Below are 21,732 nucleotides of genomic sequence, written 5' to 3'. Positions count from 1 at the left end.
TAAGATCCCCCATGCTGCATGGCATGGCCAAAAAATAATAATAATAAAATAAAACAAAATAGCTTCAGACATCCCACTTAACTTTAATTGAAAGGGAAGAAATGAATTCCTTTATAGTCTGCTCTTAAATTGCTTATTTTTCTGGCTCTGTTTTCTTTTTAACTCAGATATTTCTTGTACTTCAGGCTTAAACGTCATATTAATGTTATTTGTTTATTTAACTTAAGTATCTATATGACTTACCTACCAGGCCATTTCAGGGTTATATGACCAAAATTATAAAACTTGCAACTCACTTTAGTCAGCATGCCTTCCTTTTCTTAGGTATTAATCCTTTGTTATACAGGTTTGCAGTTCGCCAAGTCTTTTAACATTGTTTATGGTATCTTTTATAGTACCTATTTTTATGGCCTATTTGTGTTAGCTAGATACCTTTTATAGTTCAGATACCTCTCACAGTTCTCTTCTTATTATAATTTTTGATATAAGTCCATACTCTGTGTTCTCATTGTGACTAAATATTGCTGAGCCAAGCATTATACCGTGATCACATTTCCATTCTTGTACATACAACTTTCTGTTTTTCTGGGAGTTAATCATTCCTTCAACTTTTTTCAGTATTTCTAATTAATACCAACTTTTATATCAGATTAGATAGATTTATAATTAAGATGACTAGCACATTTGTCTAATAGGTGTATTGGAAAATACAATAAAATTATGGGTGTAGAGTGAACTATAACTAGAAAGGCATGATAGACTCATATTTGAGAGGGTCTTAAATATCAGACACAAGAATTTGTAATTCACATTGGGTAATTGGGAGCCATAAAAGACATTTGAGCAATTTAGAAGAAAACTACTTTAGAAGAATTATCTAACAGCATGGAGTGAAAATAATTTTCTTCTTTTTCTTTTCTCCTCTTAGGAAATTGAACTTAGGTCATTAAAAGAAGCTTTGTCTTTTGTGTCATTAATTGATGGATATTATAGGTTAACTGCAGATGCACATCATTATCTTTGTAAAGAAGTAGCACCTCCAGTGGTGCTTGAAAATATACAAAGCAACTGTCATGGCCCAATTTCGTGAGTAATACAGACTTTAAAAGTAAATTTTTTTTAAAGTAAATGAGGTATTTACATAGAAGATTTTACACAACAGAATGATATACATAGGTTTAGGAAGTTTAGGAAAGAAATATTAATCTGACTGAACTTGTTTTTCTTTTAATGAAAGCCTATTTCCAATCAGATTACATAATAATTAGAATTATTTAGAATATAACTTACCATCTGTATCTCAATCTATAATACTAACTTGCTGTATAAGTTTGATATTTAGTTCCCTAGGTGTGTTTAATTAACTCGTCAGTGTTAATTTTTTTAAAAACCCTCCAATTTATGTTTCATTAATTTGGAAATACTGCAGAGGAGCCACAGTGAAAAATTTGATAATCATCATTATTTTTGGATAATCCATCTCCTTCCACTGAAAGCTTTGAACACAAAATGTATATGATGTCCATATTTCTAGACTAGTTCTGTGCAGTATGTTCCACAGTGGTGAAAATGAAAATGTTCTATATCTGTGCTCTTTAATAATTGCTGCTAGCCACATGCGGCTATTTAGTATTTTAAATGTGGCTAGTGCAACTAAGGAACTGAATTTTAAATTTAATTTTAATAACTTTACATTTACAGTTGACCCTTGAACAACACAAGGTGTTAATCCTCATATAACTTATAGTCCATCCTCTGTGTCAGTGGTTCCTCTGCATCCTTGGATTCAAACAACCACAGACTGTGCAGTACTGTAGTATTTACTATTGAAAAATATCTGCGAATAAGTGGACCCTCGCAGTTCAAACCCACGTTGTTTAAGGGTCAACTGTAAATAGCTTCATGTGGCTACTAGCTACCGTGTTGACACACACAGTTGTAAACCTTTATTTTAACACTGGATAAAGCCAGCTATCATGCACAACATCTCTTTACCCCAAGTCCTAGTTATCTTTCAGCCAGGATGTGCTTTATGATTGGCACCGGGTCTGAAGGACTTGAGCAGAAGAAACAATCCGGGATTTTGAGCATATGTTTTTTACCTGAACCTCTCCTTAACTATTTGAGAAATCATGTCCTGACTGTTATTTAAGACTGATTTGGCCTATACCTAAATGTCTGTTTAAGAAGTACGGTTGATATGAAAAAGTTGCACTACTTGAACATTCTATAATTTACATAGTCAGTATTTTTAAAACTCCTACCATTCATTCATTCATTCATTCATTATCCATCCATCCATTCTTTCATTTATTTGTATAACATGTACTGAGTACCTAATATGCACCAGGCACTGGTTTAGGTATGAGAAATACAGTGATAAGTGAAACAGAGATAATTCTTGCTTTCATGTAGATTACATTTCTTTCAAGATGTGCAGCTTCAGTTAAACATGTAGCAAATTTTAAAAATTAGTAGTCTTTGTTGCTTGCCATGGGTCTTCTATTAGACGTTGTTGGTATTATATTAAATATTAAAGATGCACAAATTTTTATATTAGCAATTGCTGTGGTAGAAGAGACATAAGTGTTTTATGACATATTGTTTGTATAGTTAAATGAAGTTTTATGAGAGTATGGTTTTTAAAATACTAAATTTGAAATCAGAAGGCAGAAAATTCATATGAATGAATTGTTCTTTGTGATTTTGTATGTCTTATAATACCCTTTGTTTTTAAAGCAATATAATTGCCCCTTGAATCGGTTTGAACTTATTGCAGAATAGCTTGGTACTTTAATATTTTTCCTTGTAAGATTATTGACAAAAATATAAAATAGAGGAGACTTCTAAATTCTGAGAGTTTTAGATTTGACTTTCGATTTTTAGATGACATTTTGGTCATTATGTCATGGTTCTTGCTACATTATCATTCAAATTACTTCTTTACCTTTAGAATGGATTTTGCCATCAGTAAACTGAAGAAAGCCGGTAATCAGACTGGACTCTATGTACTTCGATGCAGTCCTAAGGACTTTAATAAATATTTTCTGACTTTTGCTGTTGAGGTTAGTATGTCACACTAATTAATGGTAACATCTTTATTTAGAGCATATAATTTCCCTTTTGTAATATCTACCATATTTCCTTTTTAATACTCAGAATGATAGCTTTGGATATGATAACTAGCAATTAAGTAAACTTAATTTACCTCAGCTATTCTTCATAAACAAGATATAATTTCTAGGATTTATATTAAAAATTATTTTTAGTATCTTACTATCTTTTGGAATTTATTTGTTTTTTTGATGTTTGGGTGTTACCAGTGTGTCAGTTTTCATCAAGTCTCTTGAAGTCTCTTTTTTCACAAAAATGCATATCTTTACCAAAACACGTAGAACTAAATAAATCAGAAGTAAACTTTCCTTTTACAGGTAATGATTGTAGGATTAGAGTGAAATAGGGTAATAACAAAGAAAGAGACATTATTGTACTTTTAACTAGTGGTTTTCCAATATTAAGAATAATGATCTACAATGTATGTTTTAAGTGTAAAACTGCAAGGAAATCTCACTGTTAATACAGATCATTTTGGATCTCAGCTAAGATTGTGTACTATCCAAAATTATCTAAAAAGATACTATCACTTATAAGGCAGTTTCATGGTATAAATCTTGAGAAACTTTGTAGCTGCTTGCAAAATTTATCTTTTTAAAATTAAAGAATGTAAGGATTGTGTTATTATTTTAATATTTATAAAAAGCAATCATATTTAGCATATGTAAAGTGGATCAATTGTCCATAAATACAATACATAAAGTAGGTTGCTCCATGACTTTAATGTTGTAAAATACTGATAATCTATCCTAATATCACAATATCTTTACTGTCATATATGACAGTCTATTATATTCAATTATCTAATCAAAATGCATATATTTTTTAAATTTACCGTATTTGCCCAGCATAATATGAGGGCTAAATATCAGGGAGTCTATGGCATAACCCTACTTCAAGAAATTTATCTTTTGGAAAAACAAAAATAAAGTATACCAAAAAATACTAAATCGAGCATTGTTTATTACCCAGTATATCCAGTGTAAGCAAATATAGACAATAAGAGAAGGGATTGCAATTATTAAGAAAGGTCCTTTGGAGTAGGAAGCACTTGAGACTGACTGGAGATAATGAGTCGATTTTATAAAAATGATTCTAAGTCGGTTGAATATGTTTATACGAAGCAGTTCAAAAAATAGATGGTTGAGCAAGTTCATAATAGAGCACATAAGACAAACATTGAAAAACTGAAAAATATTAAAATTGCCATATTAGACATAATTAACAAATACAGTAGAGGCACAATAGGTAGTCACCTTTGCTTATGGAATGGGGTCAGAGTTAGGGAGGACTTCACAGAAAAAGTGGAAATTGAACTGAGTTTTAAGGATTGAATAAAAAGTACATTGCTCAAAAGGAAAGGATGTACATTCTGTAGAGAGATAGCACGTACAGTTATCAAGGCATGAAACGGCATGGCATTTGCTTGAAAATTTTTAAGTCACCTAATGTAGCTAGAGCATGGGTTGTATGTTGAGTGGCAGGAGTTGAGGTTAGGGATGGAGGCAGAAGCCAGCTCATGGAAGGCTTTATATGCTAAAATAGTTTTAGACTTTATTATGTAAATGGTGGAAAGCTGTTAAGGATGGTATTATTATTGTTTATTATTATTGCTTTCTTCCTTGCCTTTCAATAAAATAATTCTTAAGCCATTTCTGTAGGCTAGGCAGTTGTAATTAGATGCTTTTTGAGGAACCAAACACCTCTCTCACCTTATGCTGGTATTCATGGTTCAAATGTCTAAATGTTCTTTTGGTTGTTTTGTGATATCATTTTTGTCACAGTAATCACTACTATGTCCGTTGTGATTTTTCCTTCCCTCTCTTTATAATTAAACTTACATAGAGAGAAAATGTCATTGAATATAAGCACTGTTTGATTACAAAAAATGAGAATGGAGAATACAACCTCAGTGGTACTAAGAAGAACTTCAGTAATCTTAAAGATCTTTTGAATTGCTACCAGATGGAAACTGTTCGCTCAGACAGTATAATTTTCCAGTTCACTAAATGCTGTCCCCCAAAGCCGAAAGGTAAAATAGATTTCTAGTTATTTTTAAAATATTGGCCATGGATGGTGTATATGGTGGTAGGTATTTTCAGCATGTTGATTTCAAAAGAAATAGGAAAGAAGAAGCTTTTTCAAAAACAAATTAATTTTTTCCTGATATGTTGTACAGGCATCGTCTAATAGAATTGTTCAGTTTGGTTTGTGTTTTCTAGAAGTGACTTAAAGTTTTGTAATTCTAAAATGTACTTAAAAAAATAATAATTTCATGGTATCAATAAGTCACTTATTTATTGAACTGAAAGACCTCAGTACCAAATTCTCATGTTATTCTAAGTAAAAACTTTCAGATTCTTTTAGAATTTTAATTTCTTTTAAATTATCTTTTAAAATAAAAATAGTAAGGTTGGAAATCCCTTGAAATAACAGGCATATTAGAATTATTATTAAAATTCCTGAAAAATTATACTAGTTAAGGAAGGGATTATAATTTTGAATATATAAAATAACTGTTTAGAGTACATCAAAGTTCAATGAATAAACTCCTAAAATAATTTTCTGTGAAAAAAAAAATGAACAATAAGAGGCTGTTAAGAACACATTTTATTTTATCCCTTTGGAGCAATTTATATCCTCAGTGTGTTTTGATTTTATATATATATTCTTTTTTTTTCATTCATTCTGTCATTTTTTTTAAACAGATAAATCAAACCTTCTAGTCTTCAGAACCAATGGTATTTCTGATGTACCAACCTCACCAACATTACAGAGGCATAATAATGTGAACCAAATGGTGTTCCACAAAATCAGAAATGAAGATTTGATATTTGTAAGTCATTAGATGCTGATTATTGTCTTTTTGTCTTTTTAAAACAACAACTGTTTTCTTCATTTTCTACCCCACATTACATTCATATGACATTTGGAGCTGTTTTATTATAACCTATGTTATAAAACTTTTATAGCAGTTCACATATTTTTATTTCTTGTGAAAATGTGATACTGAACTTAAGTTAATTATTTTAAGAATGGAATTGTATTCTCTTTTCAGGAATTAAAAAAAAATTTAATAAATTAAAAATTAAAAGTCTTCCTCTAAAAACGTATCTTAATTCTCAAGTTCTCAAAAAAGTAAGGAAAGTTCAAAGAATGTACTGAAAACAAGTAGTACATAAGAGCTGATGTTTGGCCACAGAACATTTTGGGGGATCAGGATTACCAGGACCCTCACATAAATACGTCCTCAGTGAAAAATATATGGATTGTGAAAAATTCACCCGCTAGCAAAAAGAGAAGAGTGTTGTCTGTTTTAGTTGAGCTCTTAGTTATGAAAAAGTCTGTCCTGAGAATTTGTAATTATAAAGTTTTGAGTTTGGGTTTCTTTATATCACCCGCATGGTTTGAGAAACCCTAAGCCAATAAATTAAATTAAAATAACAAGTGGTACTCCCCTAGTAACACCCTGTGGTGGTTGACAGAGAAAATATAAAATCTTTTTGGAAGAATATACTCTTAACCTAGGCCACCCAAGATTCCCACAGATAAAATGACTCCAAACATGAGCTTTTTACTGAAAATTTTAAAACATACGGAGAAATAATCCCGGATTAAGCAAGAGTCAGAAGACCGACAAATATCAAATTATACTCCAAGAGCTTCATATAACAGACTTTTCAGATAGAGATTATAAAATACATATATATATATATATATATATGTTTAAAAATTAAAAAGGATTTGAAAACATGGGAAAAACCAAGACATTATCAAAACAGCCCAGAAAGATTTGGGGGTGGGGGGAAGTATAGAAATGAAAAATATACTCATTGACATTAAAAAAATGAACAAATTAAAAAGCAGATTACTCATAGTTGAAGAGAGAACTAGTGAATTGAAAGATAGATCTGAAAATTATTCAAAGGCAGCAGAACGGGAGAAAGAAATGGAAATTATGAAACAGAACTTAAGGGACATGGAGAGTAGAATGAGAAAAACCAACTGATGTCTGAGATCCTTAAGGAGACAATAGATAGAATTATCCAGAATTATAAAGATATGAATCCTTATGTGAGTAACAAGAAGCAGAGAGTTGCCAGGTAACCTGACTAACATGACAAAACTAATAATAATAGACTGCAGGCAGCCCTGCTTCAGAGTGCAGACTTTCAACAGTTATTCTGTAAGGATATGCAAGAAGTACTAGTGGATTTTTTAAGACTGTTTGTCATTGAACATATTTCCTAATTCCCACTTCTTTCTCCATCTTTATTCATTCTTTCTTTCCATTTTTTCTGTTAAAGCATGAAAGCCTTGGCCAAGGAACTTTTACCAAAATTTTTAAAGGTGTAAGAAGAGAAGTAGGAGACTATGGTCAACTGCATGAAACAGAAGTTCTTTTAAAAGTTCTGGATAAAGCACATAGAAACTATTCAGAGGTTTGTATATTCCTTTTATAGTTCATGTAGTTTATGATATTTAAAGATATGCTCTCATATGTACACAACACATTCGTGTATGCAGCTTTTCAAAATTGTAATTTTTAAAAGTATATATATCAAGGACCTTTCTGAGGATGTATTCTGGTGAGTCTAAAAAAATATGGAATTTTTTCATAATAACTAATTTCCAAACTAAATATTAAGCATTGTGTTATGTGTATTATTACATCTTTGCATATACTAAAGCAGTGGTTTTTGAATTTGGCTCCCCAGAGCTTCATGGGTTCCACAGGTTTCCTGTATAATTTCATCTACTTAAAAAAAGTTTGAAAGGCAGTGTACGTGAGGAACACTCCAGGTGAAATGTTGTACCTCTGGGCATCATCCAAAGATGCTAGCCAGCAGAAACCCAGCTGCCAGTTGCCAAAGTCCTTAGTATAGTAAGATATCACCAAACATGATGTAACAAACATTTATGATACTTAAAATGTCTTAAAGGATGTTAGTAGAAGATAATGTGAAACATAGAAGCTGAAGAGTTGTTCTAATCCAGAACACCACAGTGTTGGTGATTGTGATCTTCAACAGCCATACCCAGAAGTTCTAGGCAAAGTTTAGTTGAGTTAGAGTGATGTTAATACCATGCCAGTCTCCTGACATAGTTGTTACAGTATTTTATCTGCACAGCGATCATTCTTAATTCTTTAGAAAGTGTTACTTGAAGCTCCCATCCATTTACTGCAGTCCCACATCACTGTCTTTGGTGTCTGTCTCTGTTCGTACCTCTGTTCTCTGTTCTAGGTGATATGGGTCTAAGCCTGTTAATCTTGCATCATTCATGTTGCCCTGTACCACTGTTGCTCTTTCACATTGCTGTCTGCTTGAACCAAGCTTACTCAAGGTTTTCCTGAGAATGGACTCTAACATCAAGGTTGATGGCAGTTGTAAGTCCATCTGAAGGGACCAGAGCACATTGTAACCTTATCTATAGTCCTGCTAAGAATAGGAGAAAGTGCATTTCTCTTATGGCAGAGAGAATCTTTCTGAACTATGAATGCTTTTAGACACAAAAAATAATTCTTTTGCATCTTTTGTATATTTTTCTTTTCCTTAGTCTTTCTTTGAAGCAGCAAGCATGATGAGCCAGCTTTCTCACAAACATCTGGTTTTAAATTATGGAGTATGTGTCTGTGGAGAGGAGAGTAAGTAAAACGACTGGCTTCCTTATGTTAATGTTATGCCTTTCTCAGAACATCCATTTTTATTTATATAGAAAATTCAATTTCAGGATCATAGATATCAATATAAACTATAATTTAACAGGAATTAAATATTGTTGAAACCAAAAACACTATGGAACTGTTCAGTTATATCTTCTTAAAAAGGAAACCAATGAATGAAATTAAAATGCAGTAAACAGTTTAATATGACTTATGTTATAGAGTATTATAGTAAACAAAAACAACCTTTTCTGTTAACCATAGCAATACAGATTATGGCTGGTTCAACATAACATTGTAATAACTGGCCATTTCAGTACAGATCTCTTTGAAATTATTAAGACAAAGCATGTAAATGTTAGATTGAATTGTAATGGAACTGACTGAAATGATTGGATGTTGATATAGATATAATTTATGGCTAAATTTAAACTGTTCATAAAAACTCTCAAAAGTTTACATTCAGAAATTACTTATGTAATTAATTTCCCATTAGTAATGTAGATTAAATATGCATCCATACTTATATAACATTTTTTCACGTTTTTGAAAATTGGTAGTCTTTTCCGAGGCAGTGGTTTTCAAATCTGTTCTGTAGAGGTATCTCAGGGGACTGATGAAATGGGACTAAATCTAAATGCAGAGTGGAGAGTTCTGCCCCTCACCGCCAACTAGAGTGGTTCTGTATTTCTCTTTTTTATTTATTGATATTTCCCGTAATTTTTCATTTAGGGGAAAAAAAGAATATACTTCTTTACAAAGTTTGAAAACAATGTTTTAGAGCAAATAATCCCAGATCTTACATTTGCTTTTATACTTATTTCATTGATCTGTGATACTTTTTTTTCACATTAAAAATATCTGAATTTAGGAAGTGTGATATAATTGATGGCATTTCATAATTTAATTGGCAATTTTTAAAATTTTATGACACATAATAATGGGACATATGACAGTCAGTGGTATCTCTGAAATACAGTAGGTCTTACATGCCACATAAAAAAGTTTTACTAAGCTCTTGCTCATTGTAACGCTTAGATCTTTTTTTTGACACTTGCCCTGATGTAAATTTCCCTGCAGTCAGTTCTTTATGATTGACATGTTGATTGCTCTCCAAATTAACTATAGGCAGCAAAACTTTCATAACATTTGTTTTAGTTACCCAGCAAGGTCCAAAGGTAATTTTGTCACCAAAAGTTGTTGTATATCATATGAAAACTAATTTTAATATTAGATGAAGCAGAATCACAATTTGGGATTCAATCTACATACATCTACATATTATTATACATAATGTACAATTATATATAATATTGTGTTTATATTTAATTGTTTAGACTTTACCTCTTGCTGTTGTGAATAAACTAAAACCCCAAAATACATTTTATATAGCTGTTAACCTTTCTTTAAATTAGTGAATTTTACGTAGTTTAATCTGTTTACCTATAATAATATCACATATAACTATAAATATAATTATAAAAGTTTAAAATTATATTTTACTGTATTGTACTTGAGCCTTATTACTGTCATTATATTTTAATGCAGATATTCTGGTTCAGGAGTTTGTAAAATTTGGATCACTAGATATATATCTGAAAAAGAATAAAAATTCTATAAATATATTATGGAAACTTGAAGTGGCTAAACAGCTGGCATGGGCCATGCATTTTCTAGTAAGTAATTAGTATATTCTTTTGTCAACTTACTGTTTTAGATTATGAAGCAATGTGAAAGGATCTTGACCTGGGACCAAGAAATAAATCTGTAAATGGATGTTGAGTCATTTAAAAAAATCTGTGTTAGTTGATGAAAGGGATTATTTTAGGCATATATTTATGTGAAATCAATTTTGAAAGAAATAGTTTTGTCATCCCATCAATCTCTTAGAACTGCTGATGGACAGTCTGTATGTAGTTTGTGTATCTTGGCTTCAGAGAATTTAACCAAAAATTATCAAAAAAATGTGCTAACTATGAATAGCAAAAAACCCCTGCAGAAGATACCTTGTTATGGTATTTGTGGGTAATTGGACATTATGCCTATTGAGAAAGCAGTTTTGCCAGAGAAGCAGAATACCAGAGGGCCAGCTAGTGATCAGATCCTTAAGAATGCACCTACCAAACAGAAACAGTATTTCTTGCTGTTAACTACCACCTACAAATATATACTATTTAAAATCTCAGCTTAATAAAGTGAACTGGCATTAAGTAGTTTTAAAAAGTATTCGTGGGACTTCCCTGGTGGCACAGTGGTTGAGAACCCGCCTGCCATTGCAGGGAACACGGGTTCGATCCCTGGTCCAGGAAGATCCCACATGCCCCACGGAGCAACTAAGCCCGTGCCACACAACTACTGAGCCTGCGCTCTAGAGCCCGTGAGCCACAACTACTGAGCCCACGTGCCACAACTACTGAAGCCTGTGCGCCTAGAGCCTGTGCTCCGCAACAAGAGAAGTCACTGCAATGAGAAGCCCACTCACTGTGGTGAAGGGTATCCCCCGCTTGCCACAACTAGAGAAAAGCCCGCACGCAGCAACGAAGACCAACGCAGCCAAAAATAAATAATAAATTAATTAATTTTTTAAAAAAGTACTCATTTCTTCATGGGAATAGAGCATTGTTTCACTTAAAATGTAAAACACGAAGCACGGTGATGCCATAAAATTTATTTTCTCAAAGTGCGCCTCCAATTAATGTTTATTAATACTGTTTTTTTATTTTTATTTTTTAAATCCATTTTGGGGTCTTGGACATATTAAGTGCTCAAATTATTTGTGGATTAATATTTGAATGTATATGCATTTAACTTTAATAGGAAGAAAAAACCCTTATTCATGGGAATGTGTGCACCAAAAATATTCTTCTTATCAGAGAAGAAGACAGGAAGACAGGAAATCCTCCTTTCATCAAACTTAGTGATCCTGGCATTAGTATTACAGTTTTGCCAAAGGACAGTAAGTTCTACAGGGATCAAATTTAACTTTATTAAGCTTTGCTTGGAAAGAGGCATAAAGATCAGGCTGTTAATTTTTCTCAAATTCTATTTTATTGACATGTTCTTGATTAATAATAGAATTTAGTTACCATTTTTAGCAATCTAAATTAAGTTATAGTTACATCCTAGTCTCTGTTTCTCCTTTCTTATAAGCATGTTTCTATGTACTGTAAGATGATTTTTTTAAAAGTGTTAATCCCTAATTATATATGGAATATCGGATTTTATCCAGTTTTATTGTGAAATTTTTAAATATCATTATTTGAGCCACAAGTAAATTTTTCTAAATTTTTCTTCCCTTTTGTCACTAAATAAAAATTTGAGAAGATATACTATCTAGTTTGAATTTTTTATTTAGTTTAATTATTCAGCTAATTATGACTTCTTAAAACTTTTGTGTTGATAACCTTCTCCTTAACACAATTAATTAAAGTAAAAATTTCAGTCAGATAGTTGAGAGGCATTTTTTTGATCCAAATAGTGTCATAATTATATTTCATTACATTAGCTGATTTCTCTAATTGAATGTCTAAACTTAGAATCCAAATTTATCAACTTTTGTACACTGATGCATGGTTTCCTATTTCAACCAATAGTACTTAAACTTGATGCCTTTATATGAAGTGAAGACAGAGACTGTAGGGCAGAAAATGTTACAGGATCTTAGATCTGATACTCAGGGGGATTTTACCCTTTGGAATGGGATGTGAAGAAAGAGAATATATATTCATATGGTGAAGGAGAAAGGACTCTGTACTCTTAAATCTCTTAATTATGCAGCAAAAATTATTAATTATTAACATATATAAGAATTGTTTAATTGTGGGAACTCTTTAACCATTCTTTGTTCCTATCATTTGAAAGTTCTGCAGGAGAGAATACCATGGGTACCACCTGAATGCATTGAAAATCCTAAAAATCTAAATTTGGCAACAGACAAATGGAGTTTTGGTACCACTTTGTGGGAAATCTGCAGTGGAGGAGATAAGCCCCTGAGTGCTTTGGATTCTCAAAGAGTAAGTTCATGTAAACTGTGAAGTTGGAATTACCTTGTGATCCCTGATATTTCTTGCACATGATTTGATATTCTTTAGCCCATTTTATGTTAAAAAGGTTGATATGGCATTTATAATTTATTATCAACATGTGGTTCTTTAATTATAGAAACTACAGTTTTATGAAAATAGGCACCAGCTTCCTGCACCAAAGTGGACAGAATTAGCAAATCTTATTAATAATTGTATGGATTACGAACCAGATTTTAGGCCTTCTTTCAGAGCCATCATACGAGATCTTAATAGTTTGTTTACTCCAGGTACGTATTGATGGAGCAATCTTAATGAGTCTCCAGCTATCTTTCTATCTTTGTTATATTTAATAAATCCTTACTAATTTTGTAATTTTGGAAAGTTCCCTGATATCTTTTAGACCCTCTTAATTTCTTATGTTCATTTGACTTTTCCTACTTTATACATTTTCTGGTCTCATTGATTGTGAAGTATTTCCATTTTTAAAAAAGGCTTTTTCCCTTTTAATAACCTCATTTTAGTTTGCCAGTTAATGAGTAGTAAACTGTAGAAGTTTATTTGACTTATTTGACTTTTTAAAAACAATTCTTTGTTTTTTTTAACTAGTTCTCATATATTCTATAATTGATTAATTTTGTAAACATGAAGTAGATTTGTTTTTGTTTGTCCTCTCCTCCTTTAAAATACATAGCTAAATACACATTTGTCTGACCTATAAGTATTTCCTGTTCCAATACTATTTGCTGTTCTCATCACAAAAATCGGCATATAATCTTACTTTATAACTATTAAAACTACCTATTTTGGAAAGTATTCATTTATCCTTTGCAAAAATCTTTACTGAAAACATGTTAGATTATGGGTTATAATTCAAGGCTTCCATTAACATAATCAAAACTATTAGAGTTGCCCTGTATCAATTTGTATTTAGTATTTCTAACTCATTCTGATTATTTTGGTCAGCTTGAATATGTATTATTTTAACCTAGAGAATGGATTTGCCAGGTTATGGTAGAAATATTCTTTATTTCTCCAGATTACGAACTATTAACAGAAAATGACATGTTACCTAATATGAGAATAGGTGCCCTAGGGTTTTCTGGTGCTTTTGAAGACCGAGACCCTACACAATTTGAAGAGAGACACTTGAAATTTCTACAGCAACTTGGCAAGGTAAGATGTCAGAAGATTGTTAAATAGTTGAAATATAATCGTAAAACATTTTATTTAGGGAAAAAAAGGCTTAAGAGATTCTCTAACGTTCACTTTCCACAAAATTTTAAAGACTGTTTGTATAACCAACAAGGATCTACTCTATACCACAGGGAACTCTGCTCAATATTATGTAACAACCTAAATGGGAAAATAATTTGAAAAAGAACAGATACATGTATATGTATAACTGAATCACTTTGCTCTACACCTGAAACTAACAAACATTGTTAATCAACTATACTCCAATATAAAATAAAAAGTTAAAAAAAAAGTGCTTGTAGAAAAAAGGTTTAGTTGTCAGATGTTGAAGAAATGCTGTGTTAAATAAACAGCTGTCTTTACTGAAGAACTTCTCAGAACCTTTAACATGTACTGTGCATTGAACATTTTCAAGAGATGGATAAATTAGACAGTGTTTTCCCCAATTAATTTGACCATGAGACTCTTTCTTGGTAGAGGCCGCTTTAGTTATGAGATACGGAAAGGAACAATTAATTAAGCCTTTCCACCCATGTCCTTTTTCAGTCATCTGAGAGAGAAATAATTAATCTGCTTGTTCAGAGTCTAGATGTTGACTGGACCATGTTTACTAGCAGACAGTCTCTTCCTGCTGAAAGGTCACACAGTCATGCATAGCCTACATATTTGAAGTAAGACCAAGAAAACCTTAGTTCTTAGCAGGTCCAGTCATAGTGGTAAAGCCCTCTTTCTTCCTCTAAGCTTGCTAGTATAGGATGCTGTACCATGTGGCTTTATGAACTGGATTTTGGCTTGGATATATTATGAAGGCCTCACTTAGGTATTGAGTCTAAACTAAATGTTCTGATCCAGCTTTACCAGAGCTAAACATTGGGGGTTATATATGTATTGGCTTAGTTATATTAATACTTTGCTGTCATTCCTGGTTTGTAAAATAGCCTCAGGAATGTTTCAAAGCATGTAGCAATGACAAAAAAAAAGTATGTATTTGGGTGTATTAGTTATCTATTGCTGTGCAACAAATTACCCTAAAACATAACAGCTGAAAACAAAAAAGCATTTATTATCACATAGGTTAGGCGAGTCAGGAATCTGGGAGTAACGTAGCTGGGTGGTTCTAGCTCAAGGTCTCTCACTAGACTATAATCAAGGTGTCAGCCAGGTCTTGCAGTCTCCTCTGAAGGCTTGACTAGGGGAAGACTTACTTCCAAGCTTACCTCATGGCTATTGACAAGGCCTCAGAATATCTGCTTCCAAGCTCACTTACACGGGCCTCTCCACAGGATGCCTCACAACATGTGAGCTGAGAGCAAATACCCAAGATCGAAGCCATTGTCTTTTTATATCCTAATCTCAGAAGTGGCATCTTATCACTCCTGCCATATTCTCTTCATTAAAAATGAGTTAATAAATCCAGCCTACACTCAAGGGGAGGGGATTTTAAAAGAGCTTGAATGTCAGAATGTAGAGAACATTGGGAGATAATCACAGAAGCTGCCAACCACACAGGCTGACCTTGGCTTAAACAGCAGACATTTATTTCTCATAATTCTAGAGGCTGAAAAGTCTAAGATCAAGGTTCCGGTAGGGTTCAGTTTCTGGTGAGGGCTCTTTTCTTGGCTTGCACATGACCACCTCCTCACTGTGTCCTCATATGGCAGAGAGAACTGGTGTCTCTTCCTCTTCTTATAAAGGCACCAGCCCTATTGGATGAAGGCCTCACCCTTATGACCTTATTTAATCTTTATCACCTCTTCACAGGCCCTATCTCCAAATACACTCACATTCGGGGTTAGGGCTTTATCATATGAATTTGGGGGGATGGGCATGGACATTCAGTCTGTAACAGACCCTATTCCATATAGCTCACTGACAGTGACATGAAAGGCTATATTGTGAAGAAGAAAAGTTCTTCCTGGAAGTTAGTGATAGAAATTTAGGAATTCCCTGGCATGTCCCTTGGCTTATCTTAAAAATTAATGTTTATGATTTGTTTAAATGCTTTTTTGAAGTTTTTATATTTCAGCCTGTAATTCCTTTTAAAGAAATTAAATATTTAAGTTTACTACTCACCTATTGAAATATTATCTCCTTTTCTTGTTCTGAAAGTTGTTTAATGTGAGTTTCGAGATACATCTTCTAGCTGCTGAAAATTGCCTGTATAATCAGAATTTATTAGTACTTTTTCTAGAAAACTTGAGATTTCTATCTTAATGTGATGTATTGTTTAGGGTAATTTTGGGAGTGTGGAGATGTGCCGGTATGACCCTCTACAAGACAACACTGGAGAGGTGGTGGCTGTGAAGAAGCTCCAGCACAGTACTGAAGAGCACCTCAGAGACTTTGAAAGGGAAATTGAAATCCTTAAATCCTTGCAACATGACAACATTGTAAAGTACAAGGGAGTGTGCTACAGTGCTGGTATGTTGCCCATTGATACCTTTTTTGAATTCAGGGTATGTTTTTGACATCCTGGGTAGTATTGTAGAAACATATAATGCCTCAAGATCTGGACTTAAAATATTCCAGTGCCCAGAGAAAGAAGCATTCTGTATGACTGGAGATTGTACTTGGTGTTGGTGGGCTGTAACTACAGGAAGTCCTTGATCATTCTCTTCACTGAGAATGGTGGTTACCATTCTTGCTTAAACTTACCAAGGGAATGTCATTTTTAAAGAAAAATTTTCTGTGAAAATATTATTTTTTTTAATTAGATGCTTTTATTTCAGTATAGATGAAGAGAAAGGAAGTTTTCTCATCAGCTTATTTTGGTTTGCATAAAGGGTTACAGAAGATTAAAACATAACTATTTTTAAAACTTCCATTCAAATCTTTTTGATTCAAAAAGTCATTGTTCTTAACTACTACATCACCTTTAATTTTATAATCAGGTTTTGTCATCTTAAACTCAGATTTTTTTTTTTTTAATAATAACTCCAGGACTTCCCTGATGGCGCAGTGGTTGAGAATCCACCTGCCAGTGCAGGGGACATGGGTTCGATACCTGGTCCAGGATGATCCCACATGCTGCAGAGTAACTAAACCCGTTCACCACAACTACTGAGCCTGTGCTCCAGAGTCCGTGAGCCACAACTACTGACCCCGCGTGCCACAACTACTGAAGCCCACACGCCTAAAGCCCGTGTTGCACACGCAACAAGAGAAGCCACCGCAGTGAGAAGCCCATGCACTGCAATGAAGAGTAGCCCCCGCTCGCTGCAACTAGAGAAAGCCCGCATGCAGCAATGAAGACCCAACACAGCCAAAAAAAACCCAAAAACGCCAGCCATGCTTTATTACTATTATTATTATTATTATTATTTTTAGGTTGCACTGGGTGTTAGTTGCAGCTCCAGGGCTCCTTAGTTGTGGCACGCAGGCTCCTTAGTTGTGGCATGCTAACTCTTAGTTGCAGCATGTATATGGGATCTAGTTCCCTGACCAGGGGTCAAACCCAGGCCCCCTGCATTGGGAGTGTGGAATCTTATCTAGTGCACCACAAGGGAAGTCCCTTAGACTCAGATTTTATATATCTTTAAGTCATTTTTATACAGTTGTTTTCTAATAGTTCATCAGTAAAATACAGCAGAGTAAAACGTTATGTTCTCATTTGTGTGTTAATAGGCCGGCGTAATCTAAGATTAATTATGGAATATTTACCATATGGAAGTTTACGAGACTATCTCCAAAAACATAAAGAACGGATAGATCATAAAAAACTTCTTCAGTACACATCTCAGATATGCAAGGTACCTAATATCCTGGCTGTTTGTTGTAGATGAAGAGAATATGTTGAAGTAATTATTAAGAAGTCCTCTAGAGTTTTTCTTAGATAATTAAGGGAGTAGAAAGATACAAGACTATTTAAATTGTTCATGTTTATAAAGCTAGCTGAAAGAAAAATGTTATTTTATTCATAGGGTATGGAGTATCTTGGTACAAAAAGGTATATCCACAGGGATCTGGCAACAAGGAATATATTGGTGGAGAATGAAAACAGAGTTAAAATAGGAGATTTTGGCTTAACCAAAGTCTTGCCACAAGGCAAAGAATACTACAAAGTGAAAGAACCTGGTGAAAGTCCCATATTCTGGTGAGTAAATTTTAGTACAGTAAAATGAAGTTTTGGAGCACAAACTTCAAACTTTAACTATTAATAGTTTGTCATTTATATATTTATAGTAATAATCAATGAAGTTATTTCCTTTGTTTTCCTCTGGGAATTTTACGGTTTTAGGTCATACATTCAAGTCTTTAATCTATTTTGAGTTAATTTTTGTATGTGGTGTAAAATAGTGGTCTAATTTCATTCTTTTGCACGTGTCTGTCCAGTTTTCCCAACACCATTTATTGAAGAGACTGTCCTTTCTCCATTGTATGTTCTTTGCTCCTTTATTATAATTTAATTGCCCATATATGTATGGATTTACTTCTGGGCTCTCAGTTCTGTTTGGTTGATCTGGGTGTCTGTTTTTATGCCAGTACCAACCTGTTTCGATCACTGTGACTTTGTAGCATATCTTGAAATCAGGGAGCATGCTACCTCCAGCTTTGTTCTTCTTTCTTAAGGTTGTTCCCTTTCTCAAGGGATCTTTTTTAGTTTCATACAAATTTTAGAATTTGTTCTAGTTCTGTGAAATATGTCACTGGAATTTTGATAAGAATTGCATTAAATCTGTAGATTGCTTTGGGTAGTATGGACATTTTTTTTTTTTTTTTTTTTAGAAAGATGAGTTTCCACCTCATCCTGTCAAGTTTTTCGAGATCTTTTTTTTTTAAATTTTATTTATTTATTTATTTATTTATTTATTTATTTATTTATTTATTTATTTATTTATGGCTGTGTTGGGTCTTCGTTTCTGTGTGAGGGCTTTCTCTAGTTGCGGCAAGTGGGGGCCACTCTTCATCGCGGTGCACAGGCCTCTCACCGTCGCGGCCTCTCTTGTTGCGGGGCACAGGCTCCAGATGCGCAGGCTCAGCAATTGTGGCTCACCGGCCTAGTCGCTCCGCGGCATGTGGGATCTTCCCGGACCAGGGCTCGAACCCGTGTCCCCTGCATTGGCAGGCACATTCTCAACCACTGTGCCACCAGGGAAGCCCAGTATGGACATTTTAACAATATTAATTCTTCCAATCCATGAGCATGGACTGTCTTCCCATTTAATTGTGCCTTCTTCGATTTCTTTTATCAGTGTCTTAAACAGTTTTCACTGTACAGGTCATTCACCTCCTTGGTTGAATTTATTCTTAGGTATTTTATTCTTTTTGATACAGTGGTAAATGGGATCGCTTTAATTTCTCTTTCTGTTAGTTTGCTATTAGTGTATAGAAATGTCACTGGCTTGTGTATATTGATTTTTTTTTTTTTTGTATCCTGTGACTTTACTGAATTTATTAGTTCTAACAGTTTTTTTTTTTTTTCATGGAGTCTTTAGGGTTTTCTCTATATAGTATAATGTCATCTGCAAATAGTGACAGTTTTACTTCCTCCTTTCCAATTTAGATGCCTTTTCTTTCTTTTTCTTGCTTAATTGCTGTGACTAGAATTTCCAATACTGTGTTGAATAAAAGTGGTGAGAGTGGGCATTCTTGTCTTGTTCCTGATCTTAAAGGAAAGGCTTTCAGGTTTTTATTGTTGAGTATGATGTTATGATGTTATGATGTTAACTGTGGGTTTGTCATATATGGCCTTTATTATGTTGAGGTAGGTTCCCTCTATACCCACTTTGTTGAGAGTTTTTATCATAAATGGATGTTAGAATTTTATCAGCTGCTTTTTCTGCATCTATTGAGACAGTCGTATGGTATTTATCCTTCATTTTGTTCATGCAGATATTGAACCATCCTTACAGCCCTGGAATAAATCCCACTTGATCATGGGATATGATCGTTTTGATGTATTGTTGAATTCAGTTTGCTAATATTTTGTTGAGGATTTTTGCATCTCTGTTCATCCAGGTATTGGCCTGTAATTTTATTTTGTGGTGTCCTTGTCTGGTTTTGGTATTAGGGTAATGTTGGCCTCATAACATGTTGAGATGTGTTCCCTCCTCTTCAGTTTTTTGGAAGAAATTTAGAAGGAAAAGTATTGAATCTTACTTGAATGTTTGGAAGAATTCATTAGTGAAGCTGTCTGTTTCCTGGACTTGCGTTTGTTGGGAGTTTTTGATTATTGACTCAGTCTCCTTACTATTCAGGAGTATTCAGGCTTTCTATTTCTGTTCACGATTCAGTCCTGGTAGATTATATGTTTCTAGGAATTTGTCTGTTCTTTCTAGGTTGTCCACTTTGTTGGCATATGATTGTTTGTAGTATTCTCTTATCATCCTTTGTATTTCTGTGGTATCAGTTGTGACTTGTCCTCTTTCGTTTCTGATTTTATTTATTTGAGCCCTCTCCTTTTTTTTCTTGGTTAGTCTAGCTAAAGGCTTCTTGATTTGTTTATCTTCTCAGAGAACCAGCTCTTGGTTTTATTGATCTGTTCTATTCTATTGTCTTTTTAGTCTCTATTTCTGCCCTCATCTTATTATTTCCTTCCTTCTACTACCTTTGGGCTTCGGTCTTTTTCTAGTTACTTTAGGTGCAAGTTCAGGTTATTTGAGACTTTCCTTGTTTCTTGAGGTAGGCCTGTATTGCTATGAACTTCCTTCCTAGAACCACTTTTGCTGCGTTCCATAGATTTTGGTGTGCTTTATTTTTGTTTTTATTTGTCTCTAGGTTTTTTTTCTATTTTCTCCTTTGATTTCTTCATTGACCCATTTGTTGTTTAGTCGCATGTTGTTTAATCTTCATGTTTTTGTGGTTTTCCAATTTTCTTATTGTGATTTCTAGTTTCATACCATTATGGTTGGAAAAGATGCTTGATGTGATTTCAGTCTTCTTGAATTACTGGGATATGTTTTGGGCTAACACGTGATCTATCCTGGAGAATGTTCCATGTGCACCTTAGAAGAATGTGTATTCTGCTGCTTCTGGAGAGAGTATTCTGAACATATCTGTGAACTCCATCTCATCTAATGTGTCATTTAAGGCCAAATGTTTCCTTTTTGATTGATTTTTTTGTGAATGATCTATCCATTGCTGTAAGTGGGGTGTTAAAATCCCCTACTATTATTATATTGCTTTTAATTTCTCCCTTTAGGGCCAATAATATTTGCTTGATATATTTTGGTGCTCCTACATAGTGTGCATATATATTTATAAATGTTTCATCTTCTTGCTGGATTGACCCCTTTATCATTGTATAGTGCCTTTCTTTGTCTTTTATTACAGTCTTTGTTTTAAAGTCTGTTTTATCTGCTGTGAGTATAGCTACACCAGCTTTCTTTTCATTAATTTTTCCTCACATCCAGTCTGTGTGTCTTTACTTCTGAAATAAATCTCTACTAGGCAGCATATAGATGGGTCTTGGTTTTTGTTTTTTTTTTTTATCTATTTAGCCACTATATGTCTTTATATTGGCTAATTTAGTCCATTTACATTTAAAGTAATTGATAGGTATGTACTTATTGCCATTTTGTTTATTGTTTTCTGGCTGTTTTTATAGTTCTTCTCTGTTCCTTTCTTCTTTCTGTCTTCCCATGTGGTTTGCTGGATTTTTTTAGTATTATGTTTAGATTCCATTCTCATTTTCTTTTCTGTGTGTACTGTAAGATTTTTCTTTGTGGTTACTGTGGTGTTCACATACAACATTGTATGTATATAGCAGTGTCTTCTAAGTTGATAACAACTTAA

At 33.4% G+C, this 21,732-nt stretch overlaps 1 protein-coding gene across 14 annotated transcripts in view; it reads left to right on the top strand.

Annotated features, from left to right (window-relative positions):
* Positions 1-21,732, top strand: part of JAK2 (Janus kinase 2) — a 248,006-nt gene that overhangs the window by 213,959 nt on the left and 12,315 nt on the right. For all 14 annotated transcript variants that reach the window (XM_082404344.1, XM_082404352.1, XM_082404354.1 and 11 more), the window contains 14 exons: positions 929-1,086; positions 2,954-3,065; positions 4,960-5,146; positions 5,823-5,950; positions 7,422-7,556; positions 8,674-8,761; positions 10,328-10,455; positions 11,597-11,735; positions 12,641-12,792; positions 12,941-13,091; positions 13,841-13,977; positions 16,230-16,419; positions 17,623-17,747; positions 17,919-18,091. In XM_082404344.1, the coding sequence (XP_082260470.1) occupies positions 929-1,086; positions 2,954-3,065; positions 4,960-5,146; positions 5,823-5,950; positions 7,422-7,556; positions 8,674-8,761; positions 10,328-10,455; positions 11,597-11,735; positions 12,641-12,792; positions 12,941-13,091; positions 13,841-13,977; positions 16,230-16,419; positions 17,623-17,747; positions 17,919-18,091 (2,003 nt within the window). The remainder of the gene's footprint in view (positions 1-928; positions 1,087-2,953; positions 3,066-4,959; positions 5,147-5,822; positions 5,951-7,421; positions 7,557-8,673; positions 8,762-10,327; positions 10,456-11,596; positions 11,736-12,640; positions 12,793-12,940; positions 13,092-13,840; positions 13,978-16,229; positions 16,420-17,622; positions 17,748-17,918; positions 18,092-21,732) is intronic.

This window comes from Balaenoptera borealis (assembly GCF_965194805.1).
Source record: "Balaenoptera borealis genome assembly, chromosome: 8".
NCBI lineage: Eukaryota > Metazoa > Chordata > Mammalia > Artiodactyla > Balaenopteridae > Balaenoptera > Balaenoptera borealis.
This window is presented reverse-complemented; position numbering and strand designations above follow the sequence as displayed.